At 42.3% G+C, this 26,404-nt stretch overlaps 1 protein-coding gene across 5 annotated transcripts in view; it reads left to right on the top strand.

Annotated features, from left to right (window-relative positions):
- Positions 1–26,404, top strand: part of ARHGAP8 (Rho GTPase activating protein 8) — a 104,675-nt gene that overhangs the window by 34,652 nt on the left and 43,619 nt on the right. For 3 of the 5 annotated variants that reach the window (XM_072145326.1, XM_072145327.1, XM_072145325.1), the window contains 7 exons: positions 4,527–4,607; positions 15,751–15,799; positions 16,040–16,097; positions 17,560–17,651; positions 18,190–18,330; positions 23,869–24,007; positions 25,128–25,800. In XM_072145326.1, coding sequence (XP_072001427.1) covers positions 4,527–4,607; positions 15,751–15,799; positions 16,040–16,097; positions 17,560–17,651; positions 18,190–18,330; positions 23,869–24,007; positions 25,128–25,666 — 1,099 coding nt within the window. In that variant the 3' untranslated portion in view covers positions 25,667–25,800. Of the gene's footprint in view, positions 1–2,119; positions 2,244–4,526; positions 4,608–15,750; positions 15,800–16,039; positions 16,098–17,559; positions 17,652–18,189; positions 18,331–23,868; positions 24,008–25,127; positions 25,801–26,404 lie in introns of those variants that run through there. The other 2 variants (XM_072145328.1, XM_072145329.1) reach the window with 2 other exon arrangements.

The raw sequence follows: 26,404 nt of genomic DNA, 5'->3' as shown, positions 1-26,404 counted from the left end.
ACAGGAGAGTAAACTCTCTTGGAAGGGTTGGGCATGCTGGATTTCATCATGCCTGATCACCATTCATCATGAAATCTCATACAACCTCAACCAAGATGATATTTTACATAGGTGGAGCCATTAGGACTGCCTAAGGTTGTGTCGCCTATATAAGTTATCATGCCTGTGCTATATCCTGGTGGTTAGGTGCCTAAAATTCAGAGGTGGACCCTTCCCCCAAAACGTTCCGTAGAACCAACTACTCCAGTGACGTCCCAACTTGTGTCCCCGGGGCCTCATGATTGGCCGCCCCCCCATTGACCACTTCCTTGTAGTTTATCCCTTACTTACTCCCATACCTTGGCAGGTAACTAGAGCGTTAGCTCTTAAGATCCCAATCTCCTCGTTTTTTTTATCCTAATCCAATTGTCCCAAGGAAACAAATTCCCACCGTGAAGCCGAGTTCTTGTTATTGTAGCCTCTGGCTGAGGGATTATGGGATTTTATCAATATAAATTAATGATATGTTGGAGGGCGGAAGAGATGACACCCGGCGCCATTAACTCTTTCCTGATAGATCCTATCCTATATTAACGGTCTACTAAAAACTTGTGCAACTTTATAGATCGATTCTTCACAATTTTTTTAAGATCTTAGTTTTGTATGAATAGGATCATTATAGGGTCTCATCGATAGGACCACCTATGATCATAAGAATCGGGGTCCACAAGTGGCCAACTCTTGCTCAACCAGTGCTCTATGCAACTTTAGGGGCCTTTTGGGAAGATGGTAAGGCATATTATTGGGTCATTCACTTGGGGCCACTTGTGTCTTTCAGTTCTCCGGGGGGGGGGGGACCTGTGGTCCTCGGCCATGAGATACTTATGCCCCATTATGTAGGCAGGATACTTGTGTAGTGGAAAAACCTTTAAAAGTGATACTGGACTCTAATTGGTGCAGATAAGGCCGAAACTTGTGGCGGAACACCGGGGGCGGGACTTAAACAGAGTAACAACAATGGAGGATACTGTAAAATACTGACCATAACGTGAGACTAAAAAGGAAACAGGAAGTGGGGACTGAAAAATACTGTTTACAACAGGGACGAGACTCAAGAAACAATAGTGGGTGGAGCTATGTAATACTGGACACTATAGGGGGTGTGGCTAAAATTATTGTCTACAATAGGGGGAGGTACTGTAAAATACTGACCATAACAGGTGACAAGACTTAAAGATTCTTCCCACAACAGGAAGTGGGGACTGAAAAATTACTACAATAAGTGTGGGACAAAAAATACTTATCACAACAGGGGTGGGACTCAAGAAACAATAGGGGTGGAGCTATATAATATTGACCACTATAGGGGGTGTGACTAAAAATATTGTCTACAACAGGGGGAGGTACTGACAAGTATTGGCCATAAAAAGGGGCGGGATTCAAAAATACTCTTACAAAACAGGGGCGTGACCCAACAACACTGGAAACAATAGAGGTTGAGCTTTATAATATTGACCACTATAGGGGGTGTGACTGAAAATATTGTCTACAACAGGGGGAGGTACTGACTGACAAACATTGGCAATAAAAGGAGGCGGGACTCAAAAGTACTTTTACAAACCAGGGGCTTGACCCAACAAAACTGGAAACAATTGGGGTGGAGCTAAATAATTCTGGCCACTATAGGGGGTTTGACTCAAAATGCTCTCTACAACAGGGGGGGGGGTACTGAAAAATAAAAGGAGGACTTAAAAATACTGTAAACAAAAGGGGTGGAGCTAAATAATACTGTCCGCTAGAGGGGGCTTGACTAATAAAACTGGCCTCTAAAGGGGGAGGGACAAAAAAATTTTTTGTCAAAAATAGGGAAAGTCTTACCGGCCTGTAATGTGTACTAGAATTTTTTTTATTGAAAACATTGACAACAATAGAACTTTATTGACAAACATATAATAACAAAATGTGGGATGGCCAGACTACACGAGCCAGACTACCGACATAGGTGTAATTGACCCATGACCATCCTAATTTTTCCATCACCACCATCCTCATCCTCACCATCTCCTCTTACCATCTTCCTCTGGAACTTTGCTGAATGGAATTTTAAGGAGATTACAAAAGTGAATGTGTTTTTCCTCAGGCTAATGCTTATTAAGTAGTTCCCAGCTAAGATGTGGTTATAAGGTTGAGAAGATGGATAATGAAAGAAAGCAGAAGTATAAGGCCCGAGCGGCCCAACGACTCCTGCCACGCGTCTGTGACTGGTAGGAGCCTTCACGCAATCATCCCAGCTCATTGCAACCGATTCACTGGCAGGGGGCAGTATATCCCCCTTATTTCATGGAGCAGAAATAATAGGCCATGATGCTTTGCAGCTGGGGGTCTCATTCATCCATCTCGCTACTTGTGTGAGGGGAATTGGTTTTCTAGACCTTGCAGGTAGTGCTAGGTACTGTCCCCGGAGATACTTTTGTGTATGTTATTAGTAGCAACAGGACTGTGAAAAATTTTATTGTATTCCAGGTTGTAGTTTTTACAAGAGAACTTGTCCTCACCCTTCTGTGTTCTTAGCTCTATTCATTAAACGACCCCTCCTCAGAGTGACTGCTGTACTATACAACCAGAAGCCCACTACAGCTTTTTCTAAAAGCAAAGCTAAGAGAGCTAAGATCACAGCAGTGTTAGGACTCAACCTCAGTTCACTTGGAGGGGATACAATCTTGGAACATAAATCCATTCTTTACAAAATTTTGCCTCTGCATGGCCACACTTATTGGGTGCATCTGTTTAGTGAAAGGGTTGGGGGCTGGAGCTCATTCATCCCCTCTACCACCACTTTCCTCAAAGACTCCTTGCTTGTATAGAGGCAACAAAAAATCCCTATCCTGTCCCCATAACCATGTAATATTTAGTCTACATTCATTTAATGGCGAGCTTTCTACTGGCTCCCGTTTTAGCAGGCCCCTCCCATCCATGATTAGGATTGTCCACCAGTCCACGAGGTTGAACGTCAAGGTCAAGGGTTACAGCAGTTGGGTTCAGTTTGTGAACGTGGTCATCTAAAGCTCCCCATTCTGGCTAACAGGGGGGTCCGGAGCAGTGAACCCCATATAAAGCACTTAGTATAGATACCCCAAATATACGATTGTAATGAGCTGCTCTGTAGTATCCTCCTCCTTTTCGTTTAGGCTCAGTGTCAACAGCGGGAAGATGATGGGACTCGGTAAATTACGTGTCATGTTCCATATGTCTGTCACTCGTAGAATGGCCTCAGTTCCCGCTCTTGCTCTGTTCTGTTGCATTATTATCATCATCCGACTTTGCATTTCATTCTTTCATTGAGTAAGACATCTCCGCTCAGCCTGAAAGTCTCATTTTAGATGTATTAAAGGTTCTCCTGGAGATGAGCTCCACTTCTACTTGAGCAAATCATGTAGAACAAAATTGTCTGATACCTTTTAATCAGAGGCCTAGCTTCTACCAGCCCACCCAAACCTAAGAGGTCCCAAACCTGTGATCCCAAAACAAGCTACTACCAGTCCACTACCAGTCCACCTTACACAACAGAGGTTCCCAACTAGGTCACCAAAACCCTGAGCTCTAGTTCTTCAGTTCTTCAGGTCTCTAGATCATCAACCTCTGGTTCTTCCTCTTGTCTAATACTACAGCCAAAATTATAGTGATCTCCATCCTGTAGTCCTCAAATCGGCCACCAAAAAATACAACACTGTCTTGTAGTTGTCTCCAAATTGTTTGTAATACAAAGCCACCAAACTGAAGTCTACATTACAGTATTTCCCAAATATACCACCAAAAACACAAGCCTATATTTTAGTTTAGCCTCAAAATATTGCTCCCCACTAAGCTAATACTAGGCCATAGTCTCCCCAAGGCCATAGTCTACTAGGCCATAGTCTCCCCCAGGCCAAAGAAAATAGATGATGGTACACTGAAACCAATGGTCCCTAGGTAGGCCATACAATCCAAACATTGGTTCTTCACTAATCTAAAACTAGGCCACCAAAATAGACTCTAGTCTCCACCTAGGCCAACATAAATAGATCATAGTAGTAACAAAACCAGTGGTCCCTAGGTAGGTCATAACTAGGGAATGCAACCCTATATTCTAGTTATCTTTGACCTATCTTCTCCAACTAGACCAGTGATAGGTCCCTCAACAATCTCCAAGAGTTGTAACTTATCAAAAGTTGCAGAACAAAAAGTCGGGGACTACACTGATGTCCTTGATGACCTTCTTGCATTAATGCCATGGTTTGTCTCTTGGCTTTCATAATTTAAACATTCTTGAAAAAAAAAAATCCATATTTTTGTAATATCTTTAATGTTTAGGACTCTGAGGAACCTTCTGATTGGACTAAAATGATAATCATGGCTCATTTTACGTGCTTTCTACGCAGCTCCACCTCAAAGAGAACATTTATCTCCAGTAGATTCATCTTCAATCCACCGGCTTTCTCCTTCAGCGTTGACTACATGTGGGACCTCAAGAGTGGACATCTGGTCTAAGTTTCTTTTCTTTATTTCAGCATCCAGAATGGAGTGATTTCAGTCTTCCAGAAGAAGGGGCTGCAGGACCATGAACTCTACAATTTGAATGAAGGGGTCCGGTGAGTAGTTGTGGTTATCAATATTCAGAATGGTGAGACTGTAGGGGTAGTGAAGTCTAAATTGAAATGACCTCATCCACACAAGATCGGCCATCAACCGCCCAATGGTGACAGCAAGTAAGTTGACCTTAGGCTACATTCACACTAACGTATGGAGGACGTATGTACGGCCGACGTATATACGGCCGATATACGTCCTCCATAGACAGCAATGGGCGCACGACGCCCTACGGGAGCAGTACGGTGCAGCACACATGCGGCACCGTACCGCTCCGTACCCGGGAAAAAGATAGGACCTGTCCTATCTTTTCGCGTAATATGGCGCCGTGCGCCATGCATCTCTATGGAGAGGGGCGGGGGTGAGCTGCGCTCACCTCCTCCTCCTCTCCCCGTGCACTGCCTTTGCCCGCTACGGTACGGTACGGGCGGGCAACGGCAGTGTGAATATAACCTTGGGGAAAGTTTTTTTTTAGTATTTTTTTCCCGGACAGAACCTGTGGAAAAGGTGGAATTGATGGGAAGAAGAATGTTCCACCACAATCTAGAAGCTATATATTTTTGGCAAACTCAATGGAGCTCATTTACTAAGGGTCTGTGGGACTGCGATTCCGTCGGGTTTCCCGAATATTTCCACTGTGCGCTGAATTGCCCCGGGTTTTTGGCGCACCCGATCGGATTGTGGCACATCGGCGCCGGCTTGCACTCAACAGAAATCAGGGGACGGGGCCGTCGGACAACCTGAAGGATTCGGACAAACCGTGGAATTTAAAAACGGAATTGTGTCGCAAGACACGCACTCACATGCACCAGGAAGAAGCAGGTGAACTCCGGCGGAGCTTGGCGCAGAAGTGACGGATGCAGGAACTCGGGCGCACAAGCCTAGTGAATCGCGGCAGACCCAATTCCATGTCGGACAACGCACCGTGGGATTGCGACAGGGCCAGGTAAGTAAATCTGCCCCAATGTATTAATAGCAAAGTTAAATCACCACCAGTGCTTCTAGATGAGTTTACATAGATTAAATATGGATGGAACTGCACCTTCAAATATTCATGAAAAAAAGTCAAAAAAATTCAAGATGGCGTCTGATTTTCTTGTGGTTTTTCGATTTTAATTTAAAGATAGCTGACATTTTTTGTATTATTAGGTTGTCACTGTCCTGAATCTCAGTTTTTTTTGGGGGAGCGCATCCAACAATTTTAGGGTTATTATGCTATGTGCCAAATTAGAACTTTTTTAGAAGTCTGTAAAGTCTTCTGCTGCTCTTCTACCATTCCACCTGTATTCCACCCTCCTTATGGACACCTTGCAACTCTTCTAGCGACTGTAGATTATTTTGATGCCACTTGTCTGGAGGTTACCTTCCAAACATCTTCCACCCTTTTAATGACTACAACCCTCTTCTTTGGCATTCTATTCAAGTGACCCTTGTTTTCCATTCATTCAGAGACTACTTTGTACTCATATGAGACTATTTAGAAGTTCTAGCCCACTCTTATGTCCTTCTTCTATAGCAGGGGTCAGGAACCTTTTTGGCCGAGAGAGCCATGAAGCCACATATTTTAAAATGTTATTCTGTAAGAGCCGTACCATATGCACATGCCCCCCAGTAGATGTGTAGTCCCAGTGTCACGGGTGCCCCTGCGATCTACTTATTGGATCGCAGGCACACCAGTGCCCCTCTCCGTGGCGGCGCCCCTTTCCAAGCTCACTCACCTCTCCACGTTCCTGCTCCCGTGCTGGCACTTGCAGATTTTATGAGCCAGTGTGCTGCTGCTTGGCGCTGCTTACGTCTCGGGTTCCTATGAAGACCGGCGGCTCTCAGCATTCCCTGACAGATCTTAGTGCTTCATACCTATGAGGAAGCTTTCCACAGTGTTTCTTTCCCAAGTGTTGACCTCCCATTGTGACCCTGGACTGTTCCTTATTCTGCTGCTTCACTGACCTTGACCGTCTACCTGTCCCTGACCATGACACTGCCTAGTGATCCTGTACCTCGACCTTGGCTGCCACCGTGCATAAGTCGAACCTGTGGAACGACCTGGTGGTACCACGCTGCACCAAGACCATCCTGCTTTGCGGCGGGCTCTGGTGAAGACTGGGTGCCACTTAGATTCCGGTCCCAGGTGTCGGCTTACATCATCATCTGCAGTGGTCCAGGGGGTTCACTACACCAAATCCTGACACCCACCTCATGTCTCCCAGTAGATAGGTAGCTACAGCACATACTCTCTGTAAATAGGTAGCCACAGCACATGCTTCCCAGGAGATAGGTAGCCACATCACATACCCCTAAGTAGATAGGTAGTCACAGCAAAAAAAAAGAATATTCACTTACTCCCTGCAGCCAGCTCCTCATCGCTGGTGGCGATGGCGCCTGGGTCGTACAAAGGTCGTAACATAGCTGTCTGTGTCCAGTGATCAGTTTAAGAGACACACAGCGGCCATCACTATTTATTAAAGATCTGTCTGAGAGCCAGATGCAGCCAACAAAAGAGCCACATCCCGAGCCACAGGTTCCCTACCCCTGTTCTATAGGGTATAGTCCACTCTTATGGCACACTTCTAGACCTTCTTGCCCATGCCTATGTCACTTTCATAGACCCACCAGCCCACTCTCATGTCACTCTTCTAGATGCTATCGTCTTCTCCTGGAGCTGTTATGAAATCTTATGATAGTCTTCTAGATGTTCTAGCTCACGCTTGTGCCATTCTTCTGGAGGCTTTAATCCACTCTTTCACCATTCTTTCAGAGTCTACTGTCTACTCATATGACCGTTTTTAGAAGTTCTTCTTGACTTTTTGACCATCTTACCCTCTCCTTTGTCACTTTTATAGACCCACCAGCCCACTCTTATGTCATGCTTCTAGACTCTCTTGCCAATTCTTATGTCACTCTTCTAGATACCATTCTCCGTTCCTATGCAACTTTTCCAGTAGCGGTTACCAAATCTTATGTCTTCCCGACGTTCTAGCTCACTCTTGTGCCATTCTTCTAGAGGCTCTAATCCACTCTATGCCATCCTTCAATGATTCACTCTCACTCTTGGCAGGTGGTCAGAAGTAAATTTTAACAAGTATTCTTAAATTTTTGAGGTTTTTTTCAACCTACTTGTCCATTTCACGTATGACCCGCCATGCAATTTTCTATGATCCATAGTCACAATGTTAGAGCACGGTTTGCTCCGTGAGTCACAGCATAGCTACCCAAAGATTTACAGAGAACATTACACTCTCTTGCATCAGCAAATAAAGATGACAACGTAAGGAAATGAAACTGTCAAAAGGTGTGGAACGAGCTCATATATTTCAACTGTTTTTCTCTGATATTGTTAAAGAAGAGTTTTTAAGGCAAACATTTTTTAGTTTTTTTTTTTTGTTTACTGCTGTTTTAATGATTCAGGGACTGAAGATAATAAGAAATGGGGGTAAGGCAGGCGTAAGGGAAAGAAATATAAATTGGGACACATTTACTTACCCGGTCCATTCACGTTCCAGCGGCGGCTTATCGGACGAGCGTTCGGGTCTTCCGGCGATTCATGAAGGTCCTGCACCCGATGTCCACCAGGTGTCGCTGCTGCGCCGAGGTCTGCCGAGTTGCGTCGGAGTTCACTGATCTCTTCCTGGTGCACGTAAGTATGGCCCGTGCGACCAATTTTTTTTTTTAAATGCGGCGGTTTTTCCGAATCCGTCGGGTTTTCGTTCGGCCATGGCCCCCGATTTCCGTTGCGTGCATGCCAGCGCCGATGCGCCACAATCCGATTGCGTGCGCCACAAAACTGGGGCAATACAGGGAAAATAGGCGCAAATCAGAAATATTCCGGTAACACTTCGGGAAAACGCGAATCGGGCCCTTAGTAAATGACCCCCATTGTGTTCAACCTGCTCCATCTCCTGGTTTCAGCTTTGTGGCGGCTAGGCCAGAAGTGTCATGGTACCTAGTGAGGTCAATAAGTGGCTTTGGTGGGCCCCACATTTAACTTCACGTGTACCACTCATTGGTCGTAGCCGATCTTGTGACCCCCAACGCTTCTGGCCGAGCTGGAAGTGCAACATCACTGATTTAGTAATGGGTTCCCATTGCTGGTCTTCTCAGGCACTCTTTGGTAAATGGGACCAAGATGTCATCTCCAGTATGGCAAGGAATGAAGTTGAACTCTAATTTATGCATAAAGATAGCAATAACCACTAAACAAAAGGGTTTTAGTTTAATAAAGAGCTTTGGGACCTTTATGTGGACAATTAATCCCGTAGATGTTCCGTAGAAGTTTGATCAAGAACTTTTAAGCCTTGACCTTGATGTTTGGACATGGATTAGCTCCATTTAATGCTATATTCCTGAAAAGAAGAAGAATATGTAAAAAAAAATTCGAAAATTTCCAATGAAAACATAACCTAAATGTTCTTTTTATAGTTTGCCTATTTCACCCGTTTAACCACCTTCATATACAAAAAGTTGAGCTTTTGTCTTTACATTCAAACCATGAAAAAGAAAGATTACCATGTGAAATGTTTTCCTTCCCTTTATCCCATACAAATAAATCAATTCCTACCCGGGTTGCATATCTACTAATAGATCGGCAGAGCTAATTTCCCACAAGGTCTCCGTGCTATATTCAGACCAAGCATCTGATAAAATGAGATGTTACGCCTATTGAGGGAAATCATAAATCTCCTGCCCTTGTTAAATGTCACCCACAAGGAATCTTAGTCAAGATGTTGTTTACTTTGCCGAACATACAGGAAGAAATTGAATGAAGAGCTTATGTCGGGAGGCGAGGGGGATTTCCGGGCATGGTGTATTTAGTGATGGTTATCTAGGGTCAGCAATGAGTATTGAGAAGGTCTAAGGTTCCTCTGCCAAAAACCAAAAACCAAAGAAGATGTATCAAGTGGAAATATCCTTGAGTTTGTAAGAATTGGTATCTGAGGAACATGAACCTAAGTAAGGACCATAGAGGCAAATATCTTCACGCCACATGATAATCTTTATCTTTGCTGTAAGTCCTTTTGACAAAAAGACAAAGAGGAGCAAAGTCTGAAGAGTCCTCCAGTCCTACCCAAGGTTATGGCCAGTTTTATAAAGGCCAACCATCCGTGATTAGAAGGTCTATGGTTCCTCTACCTGCATTTGTGGGTCAGCGAACGTCAAAACCCAACTGGCTAAGAAGATGCCTAAACCAGAAAAGATCTTTGGGTATGAAAGTATCTGGCGGCTGAGAACCATGAACATAACGAAGAACGAAAGATGTAAAGATCTTCGTACCAGTTGATAGTCTTTACTTCTGTCGTCAGTCTTTTGACCAAGTCAACAAGATGATGTTGAAAGTCTCACCTGGAATCTTGGAACAGCATTTGGTCTAAACTGAGGAGACGAGTCTCAGAAATCCCCAAGCCCTACTAGACTCTGAGGAATCATGGGTGGTCCTTCTCAAAAATAGTGACTTATTGATTAACTTTAGGAACATTTAGAGACGATACAAAATCAAAGTCAATAACCAAATCCGAAATTTACTACTGGGTGTACAACATACTTGACAACAATTCGGACAACATTTTTGTGAGCACCACAAAAAATTCCCATAGGCCACTACTCTTTAAGCAAAGACCTCACAAAAATTCAGGGCATGACAACTAGATCCCTGCATACTGAAGGATCTCTCCAGTTCTTCCTTCCTCCTGAACTAGGAGGTTACATTTCTCGGTTGATTGAAAATAAAAATGTATAGATAGTGTAACCTTGGATCTCCTTAGGATTCATGGATGACCTTTACGGACCTTTTACTCAACGTACTGACATGTGCTCTACAATAACAAATTGCCCTCCACTCCAATGTGACCACACCATGAATAAACATCAGTAGGACACTGGAGCAACAGGAAATTTATTGGTCAGTTAATGGTTCCTTTAAGATTTTAGCCTCTTCATAATAGGGGGGGATTGTTGCGAGGGCTCTAGACTTGAAGAATTGGAGTCATTCTAAGGTGATCTATAACTGGTCCTTTACTGAAATTACAATAACCCAATTACATTTTTGCAGAGTCGAGAAGTTCCTTTTATAACATCTCTTAAGCAACTCTTCGGATTGGCTAATGATAAAAGCATAGGAAATTGACTTGATCCGAGTCCAACATCTACCGTAGGTGGACATGATCTATGTCCTTCCTCAAAGATGGACTTTTTCTTCTTCCGAAAATGTTTGAGGCAGCAAATTCATTCCATTAAATGGTTGAACCAGGAGAATATCAATTCTGTAGCAAGCATAAAATTTAAGCTTAGTTTGGGATATTCTCCCATTTATCTGTAGGTTGGGAGGGGACGTTGAACCATTCATTTACGAAGTCATGGCAAAGGGCATCACTTTTTTTAAAGGATAACTCTACTGCATGAGTCTGTGTGTTTTTATAGGAGTAGATCTGGTGCAATGTAATGCAAAACTATCAGTAGTAGAACCTTCATACAGATAACATTAAGGTAACTACAGATGAACACATGGCCAACCATAAGCAACCCTCAGTTGACCATTAATGTATATGACCGTATTACATACAAATGCTCTTCAGAAGAACAGGGCATATTTTCACCACACATTATATGTAATTTGTCCTACCTTGAAAGTAAAGTAGGACTGGTATAGAAGTGTCCCTACCTTCCAGAGGGCCAACCATGATGGATTTCAAATGGCCTGATCCTTGTTTCATCCATCACGATGGAAGACATAAGTGAGTGCTAAAGGAACATTTGGATCCAAGTCTAAAGGACATATGTCCACCTCTAGATTTGTGAATACCCATCTCCTGACTAGTCGAAAATACAGTCCCTTCTATCGATTTTTTGTTTCCTACAAGTCCTAAAGCTTTGCCGGACAACTTCATGTTTGTCAGAACTTAAAGATGGCTCATGTGGAGCCTTCTACTTGTTCTAGAGACATCACGTATGCCAGTCTCAACTCGGTTCCCTCTCTGTGCAGCTCCATCATCAGCTCATTCTCTTTGACCTTGCCCTTGAATGTCATTGGTCAAGGAACATCTGGTGGGCAGTATGTGGAGACCAGAAGGTACAGCTTCTCGGACTTCTGGCTCAGATCATTTGTAGCACCCATCTATGGTTAGATGACCAGACGTAATCATGGCACACTCCTTTGGGGTTCCTTGAGGAGTGACCCTATGGGTAGACCACATAACAGATTCAGTAGGGTGTATATGTGGTTTTTGCATTCCTATCCCCACAGTGTCTATGGTACTTCTAGGATCCTTGATTGACAACTGACCCAAAGTCCAGGTAGAAGCCAAGAACATTGTGGGTGTTCCTTCAAGCTTCGGCAGTGGTCTCGGTCTCGCAGTCTCGGAGAGTTAGAGAACCTTCTCCTTTTATGGTCCATCTTGTGTTTGACCACATCCTTTAGCATTTTTTTTTGTGCCATGAATGAGATGGCCCAATCTGAGAACATGATCTCGAAATGGGCCAGGAAACCCAACAAGAAGACCTTCTAGACACGAAATGGTGGTTGAACCTGAGAACCTAATTTTGTTTTTATTAGACTTGTTTGTTAGCCAGGTTGTAAATATTTGTAAAAAAAAAATTATATTTTGTTACCGTACATTTCTTTTAGCAGAATTAGCTGACCCTCGTTAGCTCGGAGGTGACACGGAATCTGCGTAATTGCCTCTCCCCCCCAGTGTAATTATTCCTTAATTGAAACTGTTTAATTTAATGGAGCAAATGTTCATTCCTTCTTCTTCCGAGTTTTATTAAGCAGCCAGGATCGGCTATAAATCTATAATCATCCTCATCACAAGGGCCATTGGTTATACGGCCGTTCCGCGGGTTAATGGTATGTGCCGACATAAACATTTAAAGCTTTAGAGACCCATTGAATAAATATTGTCACGAACGCGTTCACTTTGTTCCCTGTGCTGACCGATAAATCCCCGGTAAACAGGAAGCTCTGCAGAAGGGTCACATATTTAACAAAAATAATCGTTAGATCCATTAAGAACAAACGAATCACCTCCTATATAGAGGCAATAATGATATAATGTTGTATATGTAGCACCTTTAAGGGGATATTTAAAGGGCAAGTGCAGCCAATGCAGAGCTGAAGCCCAGTAACTTATTAGCCAATCCTAACAAAGGCGGTCAAGTCATTTTTCCAAAAAATTTTTTTTACAAGTTTGAATTTTACTTCCATTATGGCTCAGGATAGGAACACATTACGTATCCTCCTCAGAGTGGGAGGAGCTTTCTTTGTTGCTCTTTGTCGCCACCTACTGACTCACTTTGTAAAGGCTGCCTAGAGGAACTAGGTCTTAAAATGCCTTCAAATGACATTAAACTGGGAATTTAGTGGGTTTACCAGAAGTAGGTCCAACTATTGGACCATCGTTGTCCCAACATTTAAAAAAAAATGATTAAGAAAAAGAATATTCAATTAATGTTGGGTATTCAAACTTTGTGTATTTTGTTAGTAGCAGCAGGACTGTGTCCAATGGATAGGTTGTGTCCTCACCCTGCTGTGCTCTTGGTTCTACGTGCTTCAAAGTCCCTCTCTTCTGTTGAGTATCTCCTGGAATTTCAACCAGGAGAAGTAATAGCGGTTACATAGAACATGTGTAGGGACTGTGAAGGAGTTCAATTCAGAGAGCTCAACATGGTGAGCAACAATCCCAGAATATATGTAAATCCTTTTTTTTCACAGTCCTGCTGCTCCTGACAACAGGAGAAGACATCATAATGACCTAAAGGTAGTCATACACGCTGATGGCCAAAAGCTCTGATTTCAGTGGTGGGTCATCTAGGGCTCGGCCTTCTATATGTTTCCCAAATGATGGGTCATTTGTGCTATAGTTCAAAATACATCTGTTTGGCCAATTTTGCCAACTAAAAGACTTAGGTCCCCTGTAGACCTCATCAAGCTTGGAATCAAGAAGTGCCTTCTGTCATAGATGTCCACCAGTAACATCCTCCCGATCTTGATGGAAACTTTTTGCTCTGTTTTTGTACTTTTGTCTTTACCGTGGTAAAACATATCTAAAATTCTCATGAGGTGCTGAAGTGTAGTATTGTTTTTGAGGTCAAAACTGAAAAGATCACGAGAACTTATTGTAGAGCATTCCCACTATCTCAGCTCAAAAAAACCTCAAGTGCAGATGTGGTTTTCGATAGTATATTTTTAGTTCATGGCCTTGGTTAGACTTCCTGATAACGTCAAGTTAGAGTTTTAACTTTTGAGATATCATATTCACTTACTGTCCAGCACATTGTTTAAGCTCTTTATGGACAGAGATAGGTTGACTATACAAAATGGACAGGTTCACCATTGGACCATCCAATGGGTCAATCATGGAAATGTATGAGAAGGCAGTTTTATAACAGAAGCGAGGGGAGTCCGTTGAAATTTTTTCTCTGTTCAGCCATGGATGCACGTCGATTCACGTTCTTCAGTAGGATCAAAGTCCTCAAAGATTCTGAAAGTCCTGAAATCTTTAAGAGTATATTGGTCTAACCTGAGGGCCAATTACCGGTTGTCCAAAAATTTGCTGGGACATTCCCAATTTTAAGAGACGAATTTAGGTATATTGTAGGCCGTTAAAGGAGCAGGGCTTATGTAGTTATCCATTCTGAAAAGTGGGCACTCTAGTGCTACTGCTTTTGCCCGCGAGCTTCAGTTGGTAGTGACGTCCACAACTAACCCAATGAAAATTTATGGAAAGAGGTAGATCAATAATGGTAGACAATGAAAATTATGGAAAGAGGTAGACCGATAATGGTAGAAAATGAAAATTACGGAAAGAGGTAGACCGATAATGGTAGAAAATGAAAATTACGGAAAGAGGTAGACCGATAATGGTAGAAAATGAAAATTACGGAAAGAGGTAGACCAATAATGGTGGACAATGAAAATTATGGAGAGAGGTAGATCATTAATGGTAGACAATGCAAATTATGGAAAGAGGTAGACCGATAATGGTAGAAAATGAAAATTACGGAAAGAGGTAGACCAATAATGGTGGACAATGAAAATTATGGAAAGAGGTAGACCAATAATGGTGGAAAATGAAAATTATGGAGAGAGGTAGATCAATAATGGTAGACAATGAAAATTATGGAAAGAGGTAGACCGATAATGGTAGACAATGAAAATTATGGAAAGAGGTAGACCAATAATGGTAGACACTAAAAATTATAGAAAAAGGTAGACCAACGATGGAAGACACTAAAAATTATGGAAAGAGGTAGACCAACAATGGAAGACACTAAAAATTATGGAAAGAGGTAGATCAATAATGGTAGACAATGAAAATTATGGAGAGAAGTAGATCAATAATGGTAGACAATGAAAATTATGGAAAGAGGTAGACTAATAATGGTAGAAAATGAAAATTACGGAAAGAGGTAGACCGATAATGGTGGAAAATGAAAATTATGGAGAGAGGTAGATCATTAATGGTAGACAATGCAAATTATGGAAAGAGGTAGACCAACAATGGAAGACACTAAAAATTATGGAAAGAGGTAGACCAACAATGGAAGACACAAAAAATTATGGAAAGAGGTAGACCAACAATGGTAGACACTAAAAATTATAGAAAAAGGTAGACCAACAATGGAAGACACTAAAAATTATGGAAAGAGGTAGACCAACAATGGCAGACACTAAAAATTATGGAAAGAGGTAGACCAACAATGGAAGACACTAAAAATTATGGAAAGAGGTAGACCAACAATGGAAGACACTAAAAATTATGGAAAGAGGTAGACCAACAATAGATGACACTAAAAATTATGGAAAGAGGTAGACCAACAATGGAAGACACTAAAAATTATAGAAAGAGGTAGATCAATAATGGTAGACAATGAAGGCTCTACATATCTGAGCCTACCTGTTGATTCATGTTCCTTCAGTAGAATCAAAGTTTCTACTCCTTGATCACACATTTTCTAACATATTCAAATTTCTGAGATCTTTCAGATGAGTCAGATCTGAAGGCCCCAATTTCTAGCTGTCCCAAATTTGCCGGGACAGTCCCAATGGTCAGAGACAAATTCATAAAAATTCTGAAAAGGGGGCAAGGCTTCCTCTATGGTGATACCTCACATCTTCTGCCTATTTTTGATGTTTTCCGCCTTTTTTTCTCACAGGCAGCTGTTGAAAACCGAACTTGGCTCCTTTTTCACAGAATATCTTCAGGTACGTAGTGTGAATAATAGATGTGACACTTGAAAAGATGTCACATCTTCCACCCCAAATTTCCAAAGTTTTGTACAACACTTCACAGCCGTTTTCCTCGGCACATTGAGGATATTTTTTTCTCCATCTGGAACATTTTTGCTTCCTGCATTATTAATGCTGTAGGTCGGCAGAAGTTGAGTATAGCGTTATATACATTGTTCTATTGTTCTCACGTGTCGCATATTGTTCCCTCTTCAGAACCAACTTCTCACGAAGGGGATGGTGATCCTGCGAGACAAGATACGTTTTTATGAAGGTAAAAGACTAAAAATTCTAAAAGAAAGATAATGTTTATACTCGAGTATAAGCCGAGGCCCCTAATTTTACCACAAAAACTTGGGAAAACCTATTGACTCGAGTATAAGCTGAAGGTGGGAAATGCATTGGTCACAGCCTCCCAGTATATAGCCTGCCGGACCCTGCCCCGTAGTATATAGCCAGCACCTGCCCCCCAGTATATAGCCTGCCAGCCCGTATCCCCCAGTATATAGCCAGCCCCCTGCCCCAGTATATAGCCAGCACCTGCCCCCCAGTATATAGCCTGCCAGCCCATATCTCCCAGTATATAGCCAGCCCCCTGCCCCAGTATATAGCCAGCAGCGGGGGAAGCCGGAAAGGTGAGTTTTGATATATATTTTTTTTACTCGAGTATAAGCCGAGTTTGGGTTTTCAACACATTTTTTTTGTGCTGAAAAACTAGGCTTATACTCGAGTATATATGGTAAGTCTTTACTGCCCTGTCAAAGCAAATACACCCATGGGGCAATTTCTTATTTTACCCCGATCACGTCCATTAGGGGCAAAGCTAAAAGGCATGTGGGGCAATAAAGGGTCACTTAATTGTGTGAAGGTAGCAAGCTAAAGGGCTTAGCTGAAAAATATTTAGAAGGTGACGCCTGACTACGACAACAATCTGAGAATACTATTAAAGCAATCTTTGACCCTAAGAATGGAGATCACACTTGTTACAAGGACCAAATTTCGAAGTTAACCCTCTAGTTTTTCTGTTATGTTGTATTATTGAATAGCAGTTGTTCCATAGAAATGGATTTCCTTGACCAAATTTGGGACATATCAAAAGTGAACCTGTCACCAGGAATGTCCTTTTTTGCTGATGTCTGGTTCCTATCCTATACTATGCTGATTGTAAATATGCCCTTATCAGCATTCTGGATAATTTCAGTACTTTATAAAAGTTTATTTCACATTACCTGGCTCTGTATCAGGAGCATGTGGTGCAAGAGGGGTACGGGGTGGAATGCAGAAGCCTGTGTGCCTGTATCAGTCTCCTTTCCTCCACACTCATCCAGCTCCCACACCCTTCCCTGCTTCTTGTCATGTGCATTGAGCAGGCAGGAGAGGGAGGAGGTGATGTGGAAGAATACAAGAGGAGACTGAGACACAGACACACACAGCATCTGCCCCTCCACCCCCACACACTGCTGAGAAATAAACTTTTATAAAGTACTGAAAGTACCTTTTATTAATACTGATAAAGGTATTTCACCAGTTAAAAATGACATTCCTGGTGACAGGTTCTCTTTAAGGATGGACACATCTGTATTAAAGTGGAGATTGCATGTTGTTTAGAATTACTCCCCGATCATTACTCCTTGATCATTGTTTCATTGTTCAGTTGCCAATGTACATGAATGTGTATTTGTCTTTAAGGTGTAGTACTGTTACTGTGGTACCATGAATACTTTTGTCTATTTTAGGACAAAAACTTCTTGATTCTTTAGCAGAAACCTGGGATTTCTTCTTCACCGATGTTCTGCCCATGTTACAGGCCATCTTCTACCCTGTTCAGGTAAATGACCTAATGTGGGTTGTCCAGGATCCTGGGTCCTGGGAGAGGAGGCTCATATCTGGTGGGGCCTGAAGGACCAGTGGTCAGGAACCAGCTTTGGCCAATAAGAGACCTCAGTGGCACCTAGGATGTTACTTGTGATGTAGTAGAGGATGTGATGTCCTGGGAGCCACCAAGACCACTGTTGGAGCAAAGTTGGTCCTCTGACTCCACCGACCCCGTCCCCCCACCACTGTAGACCACCTTAATGCTTGAACTGGGACCCAGATCCTATAAAGTTCCCACACACAGAGAAACAAGGCTTAGAAAGAGACAGCTTCATACTGGTGTTTTAGATCATGCTGAGATTTCCCGCTCTGAGAGAGGAAGACCAGAACCTCTTTAATTGTATTATTTGATACAGAGTTTCTTGAATGGACCAAAGTTTCTACATTCCAGTTGCACTAACCACCCCTTTAATAGTGCCATGATTGTCATATATAAATATAATGTTTATGTAGTGCCATACATAATGTGTGACCTGTTGTCTCGCCCATAGGGGAAGGAGCCCTCCATCCGACAGCTGGCTTTACTGCACTTCAGAAACATAATAACCCTAAATCTTAAACTGGACGATGCCTTATCCCGCCCACGAGCTCGAGTACCTCCCTCCATCATTCAGATGCTGCTAATACTTCAGGTACATGACTATCTATATTTTTCATCAAAAACCAAATAGTCACTAGACCCATGAATCTGGCTATTCAGTATAAGTGAACCAACAATAACTAGTAGGTGCCAGTGCCGCTGGCTCCTCTCCACTTCTGGTGATGGGTGTTAGCTACCAGGTCCTAAAACCATAAGAATATGACTTTAAAGTTCTGCTCTGGTTATTTAAGGAACCTTCTACCATGGGAAGCTGCCTGAGCAATAGGGTTCAAAGGGTACCTGATGTGCCAGAGAAATAGGGTTTAAGAGGTACCTGAAGTGCCTGAGCAATATGGTTCAAAGGGTACCTGAGGTGCCTGAGCAATATGGTTCAAAGTATACCTGAGGTGCCTGAGCAATATGGTTCAAAGGCTATGTGAGGTGCCTGAGCAATATGATTTAAAGTATACCTGAGGTGCCTGAGCAATATGATTCAAAGTATACCTGAGGTGCCTGAGCAATATGGTTCAAAGTATACCTGAGGTGCCTGAGCAATATGATTCCTAGCAGTGTCCTACAAAGGTGTCTGCCTATAGTTAGTCCAAATAGCTGATTTCTAACCTTCTGCCTGATTAACTTCCTATGACCAAGTCTCTTTCCCTGATCTCTGTCTCAATTAATGTTCTGGACTATGGAAAGTTTCCTGTCCCTTCCTGGCAGGCATTGTCATCCTCAGACCTACCTTGGTGATCTGAAACCATCACTAGACTGAGACAACTCCTTGGGTATCAACCTGTTGGTTTGCTGCATCTAAATCCAGAGCCCTGAATGAGGGTTAAAGGGTGAATACCGGGTGGGCGGGACTCAGACAGCCTCAAAGCAAATCAATTTAGTCTCACATACCCTCTTCTGGCCATTTCCCATTTGGTGGTGGCAACCAGTTGACAGCCATTGTAGAGCTCCCATGGCTTAAGTAGGCCATCCTCATCAACAGCCGCCCGTTTCAAAAAGGAGACATGGGACCACTGTTGTGATGGACATGACCTCCAACAATCAAAAAATCTCACTTATCTAGTTCTGTTCCTGGAAAAAACCCATTTAAATGTTTGCCTTGACCTTCATCAGGGTCCAATAGAAAATAATATTTTGAAAGCAAAAGTCTCCATTCAGTTGTTCCACCGCTTGAAGTTGAAGGTCCTCAGGTCAGAGAGCTATATAAGCTATAGATGATGTAGTAGTGCCCTTTAAATTTGCTTTTCACTGAGGACACTTGTAATGTCATGGCTGAAGTCATCCTTGAGTGTAGCGTGTGATGGTAACTGCATTGATTTCTGCAGGGTATGAGTCAGGGTAACGTTAGGTCTATTTTGCTTATGGTGACTCCGTACATATTATTGGATGAAGGTTACAACAAACTTAGATAACCGGACATGACCATGTGGATGTATATTGTCTGTCATTGTTTTGTCAACAGAGCTCATTAATATTAAAATGATCAAAGTTATGTAATGTTCCAGTGTAATGTGAATAATACCCCCACCCTCGTTAGTCATGGGATGAGATAGGTTCCTGCTTATATAAGGTTTATGTCATTTTGAGGGGAGGAGTCAAGCAGAGTTAGATAGATAAAAGCAATTAAAAAAACCCAGAGAATATAGATCGGGCCAACCATGATCAGATGCTACCATAAAAGAAACTTAGGGGTCACCCAGACCAGCCAAGACAGGGGTACTGCTATGGGATCCCATTTCACCCCTTCATGCCAAAGCGAATACTTGCAGCTCCCACTAGAAGAAACTCAGTGCATCAGGCTTTGGCTACATGGGACTATCCATGATTATCTCTTATAGTGGGATTAGGGGGGGCTAGTGGCATACAAGCTGTAGAAGCAAAGCAGCAAACTTTAATGGGATCCACTATCACCCTATTTGCCATGACACTCTTAAAGCAACTACTTGTCATCAGTAGAAGGAGCTCAGTACATTAGGTTTAGGCTATGAACAGCCATGATTAGCTGTTCTAACTGGGGTAAGGAGGATTTGTAGTATTAGAGTTGTAGAAAAAGTCAGGGAACCGCCATGGGATTTATGGTCACCCCTGATGCACACTTTCAAAGGGACTATTTTCTGGAAGAAGCTCACTGCATAAGACTTGTGGAACCAACCATGATTGCAGTTCATAATGGGGGAAGTAGGGGACTATAAGCATTCCAACTGAAGGAGCAGGACAGAAGACTTTTATAGAATTAACCCCCCCATTTCTATGACAATCTAAAAGCAACTACTCATAGTCATCACTGCATCAGACTTAAACTAAGTGGAACTAACCATAAATAACTGCTATCATCCAAAAAAATATATCAATCATTGAAGTATTTATCATGACACAACATGACAACCTAAAGTCACAACTTATTGCCTCCACTAAAAAGGACAACTATTTTAAGTTTGGTGGAACTAATCGGTTATCATGGGGTAGCCTATAAGCATAGCAATCTCAGACGCAGTATATGGTCAGGACATTTATTATTATATACCATGACTACCTACAGACACCACTATATGGACAACCCCTTTAAGCTAGGTGTAACCAATCAAGATCATTGTGGGGTACATTTGCATACCAACCATAGAAAGACTGGGGACTGCTATGGGATTTGCGGCCACCCCACTTACTAAAGACAAACTCAAAATAACCTATCAAGTAAAAATGGTCCATGTCATATGAAATAAGTCAGTACAGAACATTGGGCAGGTCTCTAACATCGGTGCAGGACATATTCTGAATCAAGTGTACGCCCCTGCCGAAACCATTTGACAGGTGATCACAGACACATCAAATATCAACGGTCCCCTTTAAAGCCACTAAGTGGAAAATTCTTTTAAGAAAAATGAAAAAAAAAAAGTACATTTGCATACCAACCATAGAAAGGTTGGGGACTGCTATGGGATCTGCGGCCACCCCACTTACTAAAGACCAACTCAAAATAACCTACCAAGTAAAAATGGTCCATGTCATATGAAATAAGTCAGCACAGACCATTGGGCAGGTCTCTTAGAGCGGGGTAGGACATATTCTGAATCAGTTCCGTTTTCTGTTCCTAAAAGGGAACATAAATCCTTAATTTCCAGGAAGGGACAGTGAGAATATGGACACGTTTTCACTGTTATATAAAATTCTCTTGTTACTAGTCACGTGGTTTTGTTCTGGAACTTAATGGATCCCATATGTGCGCAGAAGATCCAGAACAAGGAGGTTACAGAGTGAGGTACAGAAAGGGTCGCTGACATTACACATGTTCCTGTAGTGTTATATAACCGAAAACATCTCCGCTTTATAGCTTTCTGCCGTCACTGATATGCATGGCAGTAACCCTTTCTGCACCGGAACCTTGTAACGGTTACTATTATTGCACAACCATGTGCACAAAATCCTTATATTGGCTTATTGGAGACTTATAGGCATATACCGCCATATGGTGCACCATATTAGTCAGTTTGACTTCCAGCTTCTACTTAAGAATAAGTCCACAATGCAGCATCTACTGAAAGCTCTGTATGAAAAATGATGCATATTTTGGTATAGGGCCTTATAGAAGTCATAGGGGTCATATTACTTCTGTGTGTCCAGATTCGGGTTTGTGCAGACCAGAGACATAACCTGAAGCCTTTAGGGGAATGATAACTTAATGGGGCAGATTTACTTACCTGGTCCATTCGCGATCCAGCGGCGCGTTCTCTGCGGTGGATTCGGGTCCGGCTGGGATTCATTAAGGCAGTTCCTCCGACGTCCACCAGGTGGCGCTGCTGCGCTGAAGTTCCCCGGAATGCACTCAAGTTCACCTATTTTAAGTGCAAGCTCCGCGACACTTTTTTTTTTTTTAAATGCGGCGGTTTTTCCGAATCCGTCGGGTTTTCGTTCGGCCACGCCCCCCCGATTTCCGTTGCGTGCATGCCAGCGCCGATGCGCCACAATCCGATCGCGTGCGCCAAAATCCCGGGGCAATACAGGGAAAATCGGCGCAAATCGGAAATATTCGGGTAACACGTCGGGAAAACGCGAATCGGGCCCTTAGTAAATGACCCCCAATGTATCATCCAATCCCACAATGAGAGCCCCATTAGGATCAGAATCTGAGATAAGTGAATACAATATTATTCAATGCTTAATCTGTTTTATGGGAACTGCCATGGGTCCTACACACACCCCACATTCATTTTTCTTTCTACTGCTTTTCTGCTCTTTTTAAGAAATAACAATAGTAAATTTTAGTTTTGTGGAGATCCAGAATGACCACCTTTATCTATATTTATATTCACCTGTTAAAGATTAGGACCGTTTCAGGTGTATTCACATTAAAGGGAAAGTGCCGTAACTTTTTTCTCCTTCTTTGTTCCAACCTCTTTAAATACACAGTCATAACAGAACCAGATTGTCATAGAAATAGCTATTGGATTAGCCGGGGGCCTCATCTGAAAGCAGAAAAATCTGATCTCTGGATTCACCAGTGGTTTCCGTAGCCCAAATTCCCTTGATTAATCTTCCTGTTCTAGGCTTAGTGTTATCATAGGGAATTTTTTCCATGAAAATCCATCATGATAAACCAGGGACACTTACTCATAGATCCAGGCCCCGTGACTGTGGTAATCTTCTTATATGTAAGAAGATCTATATCCATGTCCTTCCTTAAGTCAACTTTCAAAATTATGCTAATGAGCCTGAAGGGCAGCCTTAACCGTTCTGTGATCTGGCTTTACAGGCTGTTACACTGTCTCACCTTCCCCTCTCTGCTCACTCAGCACTTGAGCAGTGAGCACAAAGTGCTGAGAAAGCAGAGGGAGAGTGAGACAGTGTGACAGCTAGTGAATCAAGAACACAGAGGGGTTAGGGCAGCCCCTCAGGCTCATTAGCCTGATTGGAATTCCGGAGCACTTGGATTTTTTCCTGAAGCCCCCACTGTTCTTGTTTAATCAGTGCCATAATTTTCTGCATCCAATATGCTAATTACGCTCTCTTTTGTCATGTGGGTGGCCCTGGACAACAGTAGTGAAAGCCTGGTACCACCCACCTGACTGAAAAAAAAGGCTAATTAGCATATTGGCTGCCGAAAATACTGGCATCGATTGCTCGGCCATGGAAGGGGCGAGAGAAAAAATTCCAACTGCGTTGGATTCAGTGGAGCAGCCATGGTTAGAGGATGCAGATATTTAAAGAGCACCTACCACCAGGATAAAGGACTGTATGCAAATGAGCCTGATGGGCTCCAGGTTCCATAGGTGTTATTGGAGCCTGGAGCCCCTCAGGCTCATTTACATACAGTCTTTCATCCTGGTGGAAGATGCCCTTTAAAGGTTAAAAAAAACTTATATTTAAAGGGGATGTCTCCTAGAAACAGCTCCTCTTCTGACCATGGTCGGTGCCGGTATTGCAGCTCAGCATTATAGAGATGAACGGAACTTAGTTGCAGTACTACACACTACCTATAGTCAGGTGTGGCGCAGTTTTTGGAAGAAAGCAGTGATGTTTTTTGAACTTTAGACCTACAGATCAAAGGTCACCGAGCCTCTACACTTTGTTTCATACCTTGCAGGGTGTCCATGAGTCGAAGGGTGTGTCGGAGGAATATCTGAACCTGGAATCGATCATTCAGAAGGTGGTGTCTCCATACCTTGGTACATATGGTTTGTACTCCAGCGATGCTCCATTCACACACTCCTCCTGTTACTTGGGTATGAACCATTTCTGTGTCATGCACTGATCTGTAAAACTCTGCAGGTCCTCTATATTTCCGTTCAAATCATAGGCTTATTTTTTTTAAAAAAATATTTTAAAAAATTTTAAATTGACCCTGGACATGAGATTCTAAATTAGATGCATCTACTGATCAGTCCTGATCCATAAGATGCAGCAAACCCTCACGTGTGTGATCGCACCCCCTTATAGTCCCTGCAATGGTAACGACTGAGCATTTCTAAGAATTGGTATCTGCTGCCACCAGGTGGCCAATACAATAGTTACACATTAGACCTATCCAAAAAGTTGAATTTGAAAACCGAACCCCCATGTCCGATGTGACCCAAAGCTGTCAGCAAGAATGTTACAGATTTTTGGGAATTTCATATACATTTTATCTAAAAAAAAATTTAAAAATTATTTCAAATTTAAAAAATTGTTAAAAATTCTAAAAAAAAAAAAAAAAAATGTATTTGCGAAATGCAAAGACACCATAAAAAATAAAAATTTCAAAACATCCAAATTTTTGGGTTTATAGGGCTCTTGTACTAATCTATAGAACTCCATCAACTACAAAAGAATTATTAAGGCCTATTTTAATGTTTTGTAGGGTTTTTTTGGGATCTTTATTTACTCTGTTTCACCTGAAACATAGAAAATTGTGTCCACGACCGATGTGAAAATTTGTTGGGATTTTCATATGGGACTACCTATATAAAACCTCCAAAAAAAAAGAGGACTGAGAAAGTAGAACATGGCTGTACAATTAGACTACATAGGCTTTATTTGTAGTCTGTAACCATGGAGACACATGCATCAACATGGGGGCTGAGCACACAAAATATCAGATTTTTTTAAAATCAAAATTATCTACAAAGCTAGAATTTTTTTGGATGGGATACTTTTCCAACAAATTAAGGCATATTCAGGGGTATAAAATAACGGCGCTAACAAAACTCCACCCCTAAAGACGATTCTTTATGGTTTGGAGGTGGGGTTGAGCAGTCCATAGGTGGGTCTAGGGGTTGGACTTAGACATCTCTATTCTACCCACCGTATAGTTTGTAAATTTGTGGATGTGGGCCTCATCATTGTATTATTTTGTGTCCTTCACAGAGAAACGCATGTTCAGACGTTGTCCCAAGTCTGGTGAGATGGTCACCAAGAATCCAGTGGTGAGATCCAAAAGCTACAACAATCCATTACTGACCCCCGTCGCGGAGTACGAAATGGAAAACCTTGCGTCCAATGGGACTGGAATCAGAAGACACTCAGTATCTGAGATGACTTCACTTCTAGAGATGCAGGGATACTCCAACCTAACCACCATCTTGGATTCCAGCTCCAAACTCTCCATGTCCACCACCAAAACCACCCAAACGGGTGACCTGGAACACCCAACCAATGGACAGTTTTCATCAATACATAACAACAGTGAACCTCAACAAGGACTGTTCCACAACCCCAACTCCAGGGAGGACACGTCCAGAGACTCAACTTTGATTCCTGCCCCATCCTCCAGTCCAGAGACAATTGTTGACCAGATCTTAGAATCCATAGACTCCGATTCAGAAGGAATTTTCATTGATTTCGGAAGAGGTTGTGCCAAATCATCGGGATACACCATGGACGTTGGACGGCAAAGTCTTGTATAAAAAAAAAAATTAATCTTTTAATTTTTGGTTTCTATTTTCTTTTTACTTTGGGTTTGGGACTTCCATTGACCTCCTGTTCATTCATTTCTATTTTCTGGGGGTTCCCATTAAATGTATGATGAATTTCTGGTTCAGTTTTGGTCAATGAATGTTCATCCGAATGAGAAACTGATTATTACTGGTGAAGGGAGGGGAGAGAACCTCCCATTTTTACTAAACAGGAAGTGGAAATTCTCAGAGTCATAAAACAGGAAGTGGAAATTCTTAGAGTCATAAAACAGGAAGTGGATATTCTAGGCGTCACAAAACAGGAAGTGGATATTCTTAGCGTCACAAAACAGGAAGTGGATATTCTTAGCGTCACACAACAGGAAGTGGAATTTCTTACAGTCAAAGAAAGTTGATGAATTTATGGTTCAGTTTTGGTCAATGAATGTTCATCCGAATGAGAAACTGATTATTACTGGGGAAGGGAGGGGAGATAACCTCCCATTTTTACCAAACAGGAAGTGGAAATTCTTAGAGTCATAAAACAGGAAGTGGATATTTTTAGCGTCACAAAACAGGAAGTGGATATTCTTAGTGTCACACAACAGGAAGTGGATATTCTTAGCGTCACACAACAGGAAGTGGATATTCTTAGCGTCACACAACAGGAAGTGGAATTTCTTAGAGTCAAAGGAAGTTGGGAGAACAGATCCCCATCCCAATGGGAGGCAGATTTTATGTTGGTAGGCT

Source organism: Engystomops pustulosus, chromosome 4, assembly GCF_040894005.1.
Source record: "Engystomops pustulosus chromosome 4, aEngPut4.maternal, whole genome shotgun sequence".
Classification (NCBI taxonomy): domain Eukaryota; kingdom Metazoa; phylum Chordata; class Amphibia; order Anura; family Leptodactylidae; genus Engystomops; species Engystomops pustulosus.
Note: the sequence above shows the minus strand (reverse complement) of the source record. Positions and strands in the feature narration are given on the sequence as shown.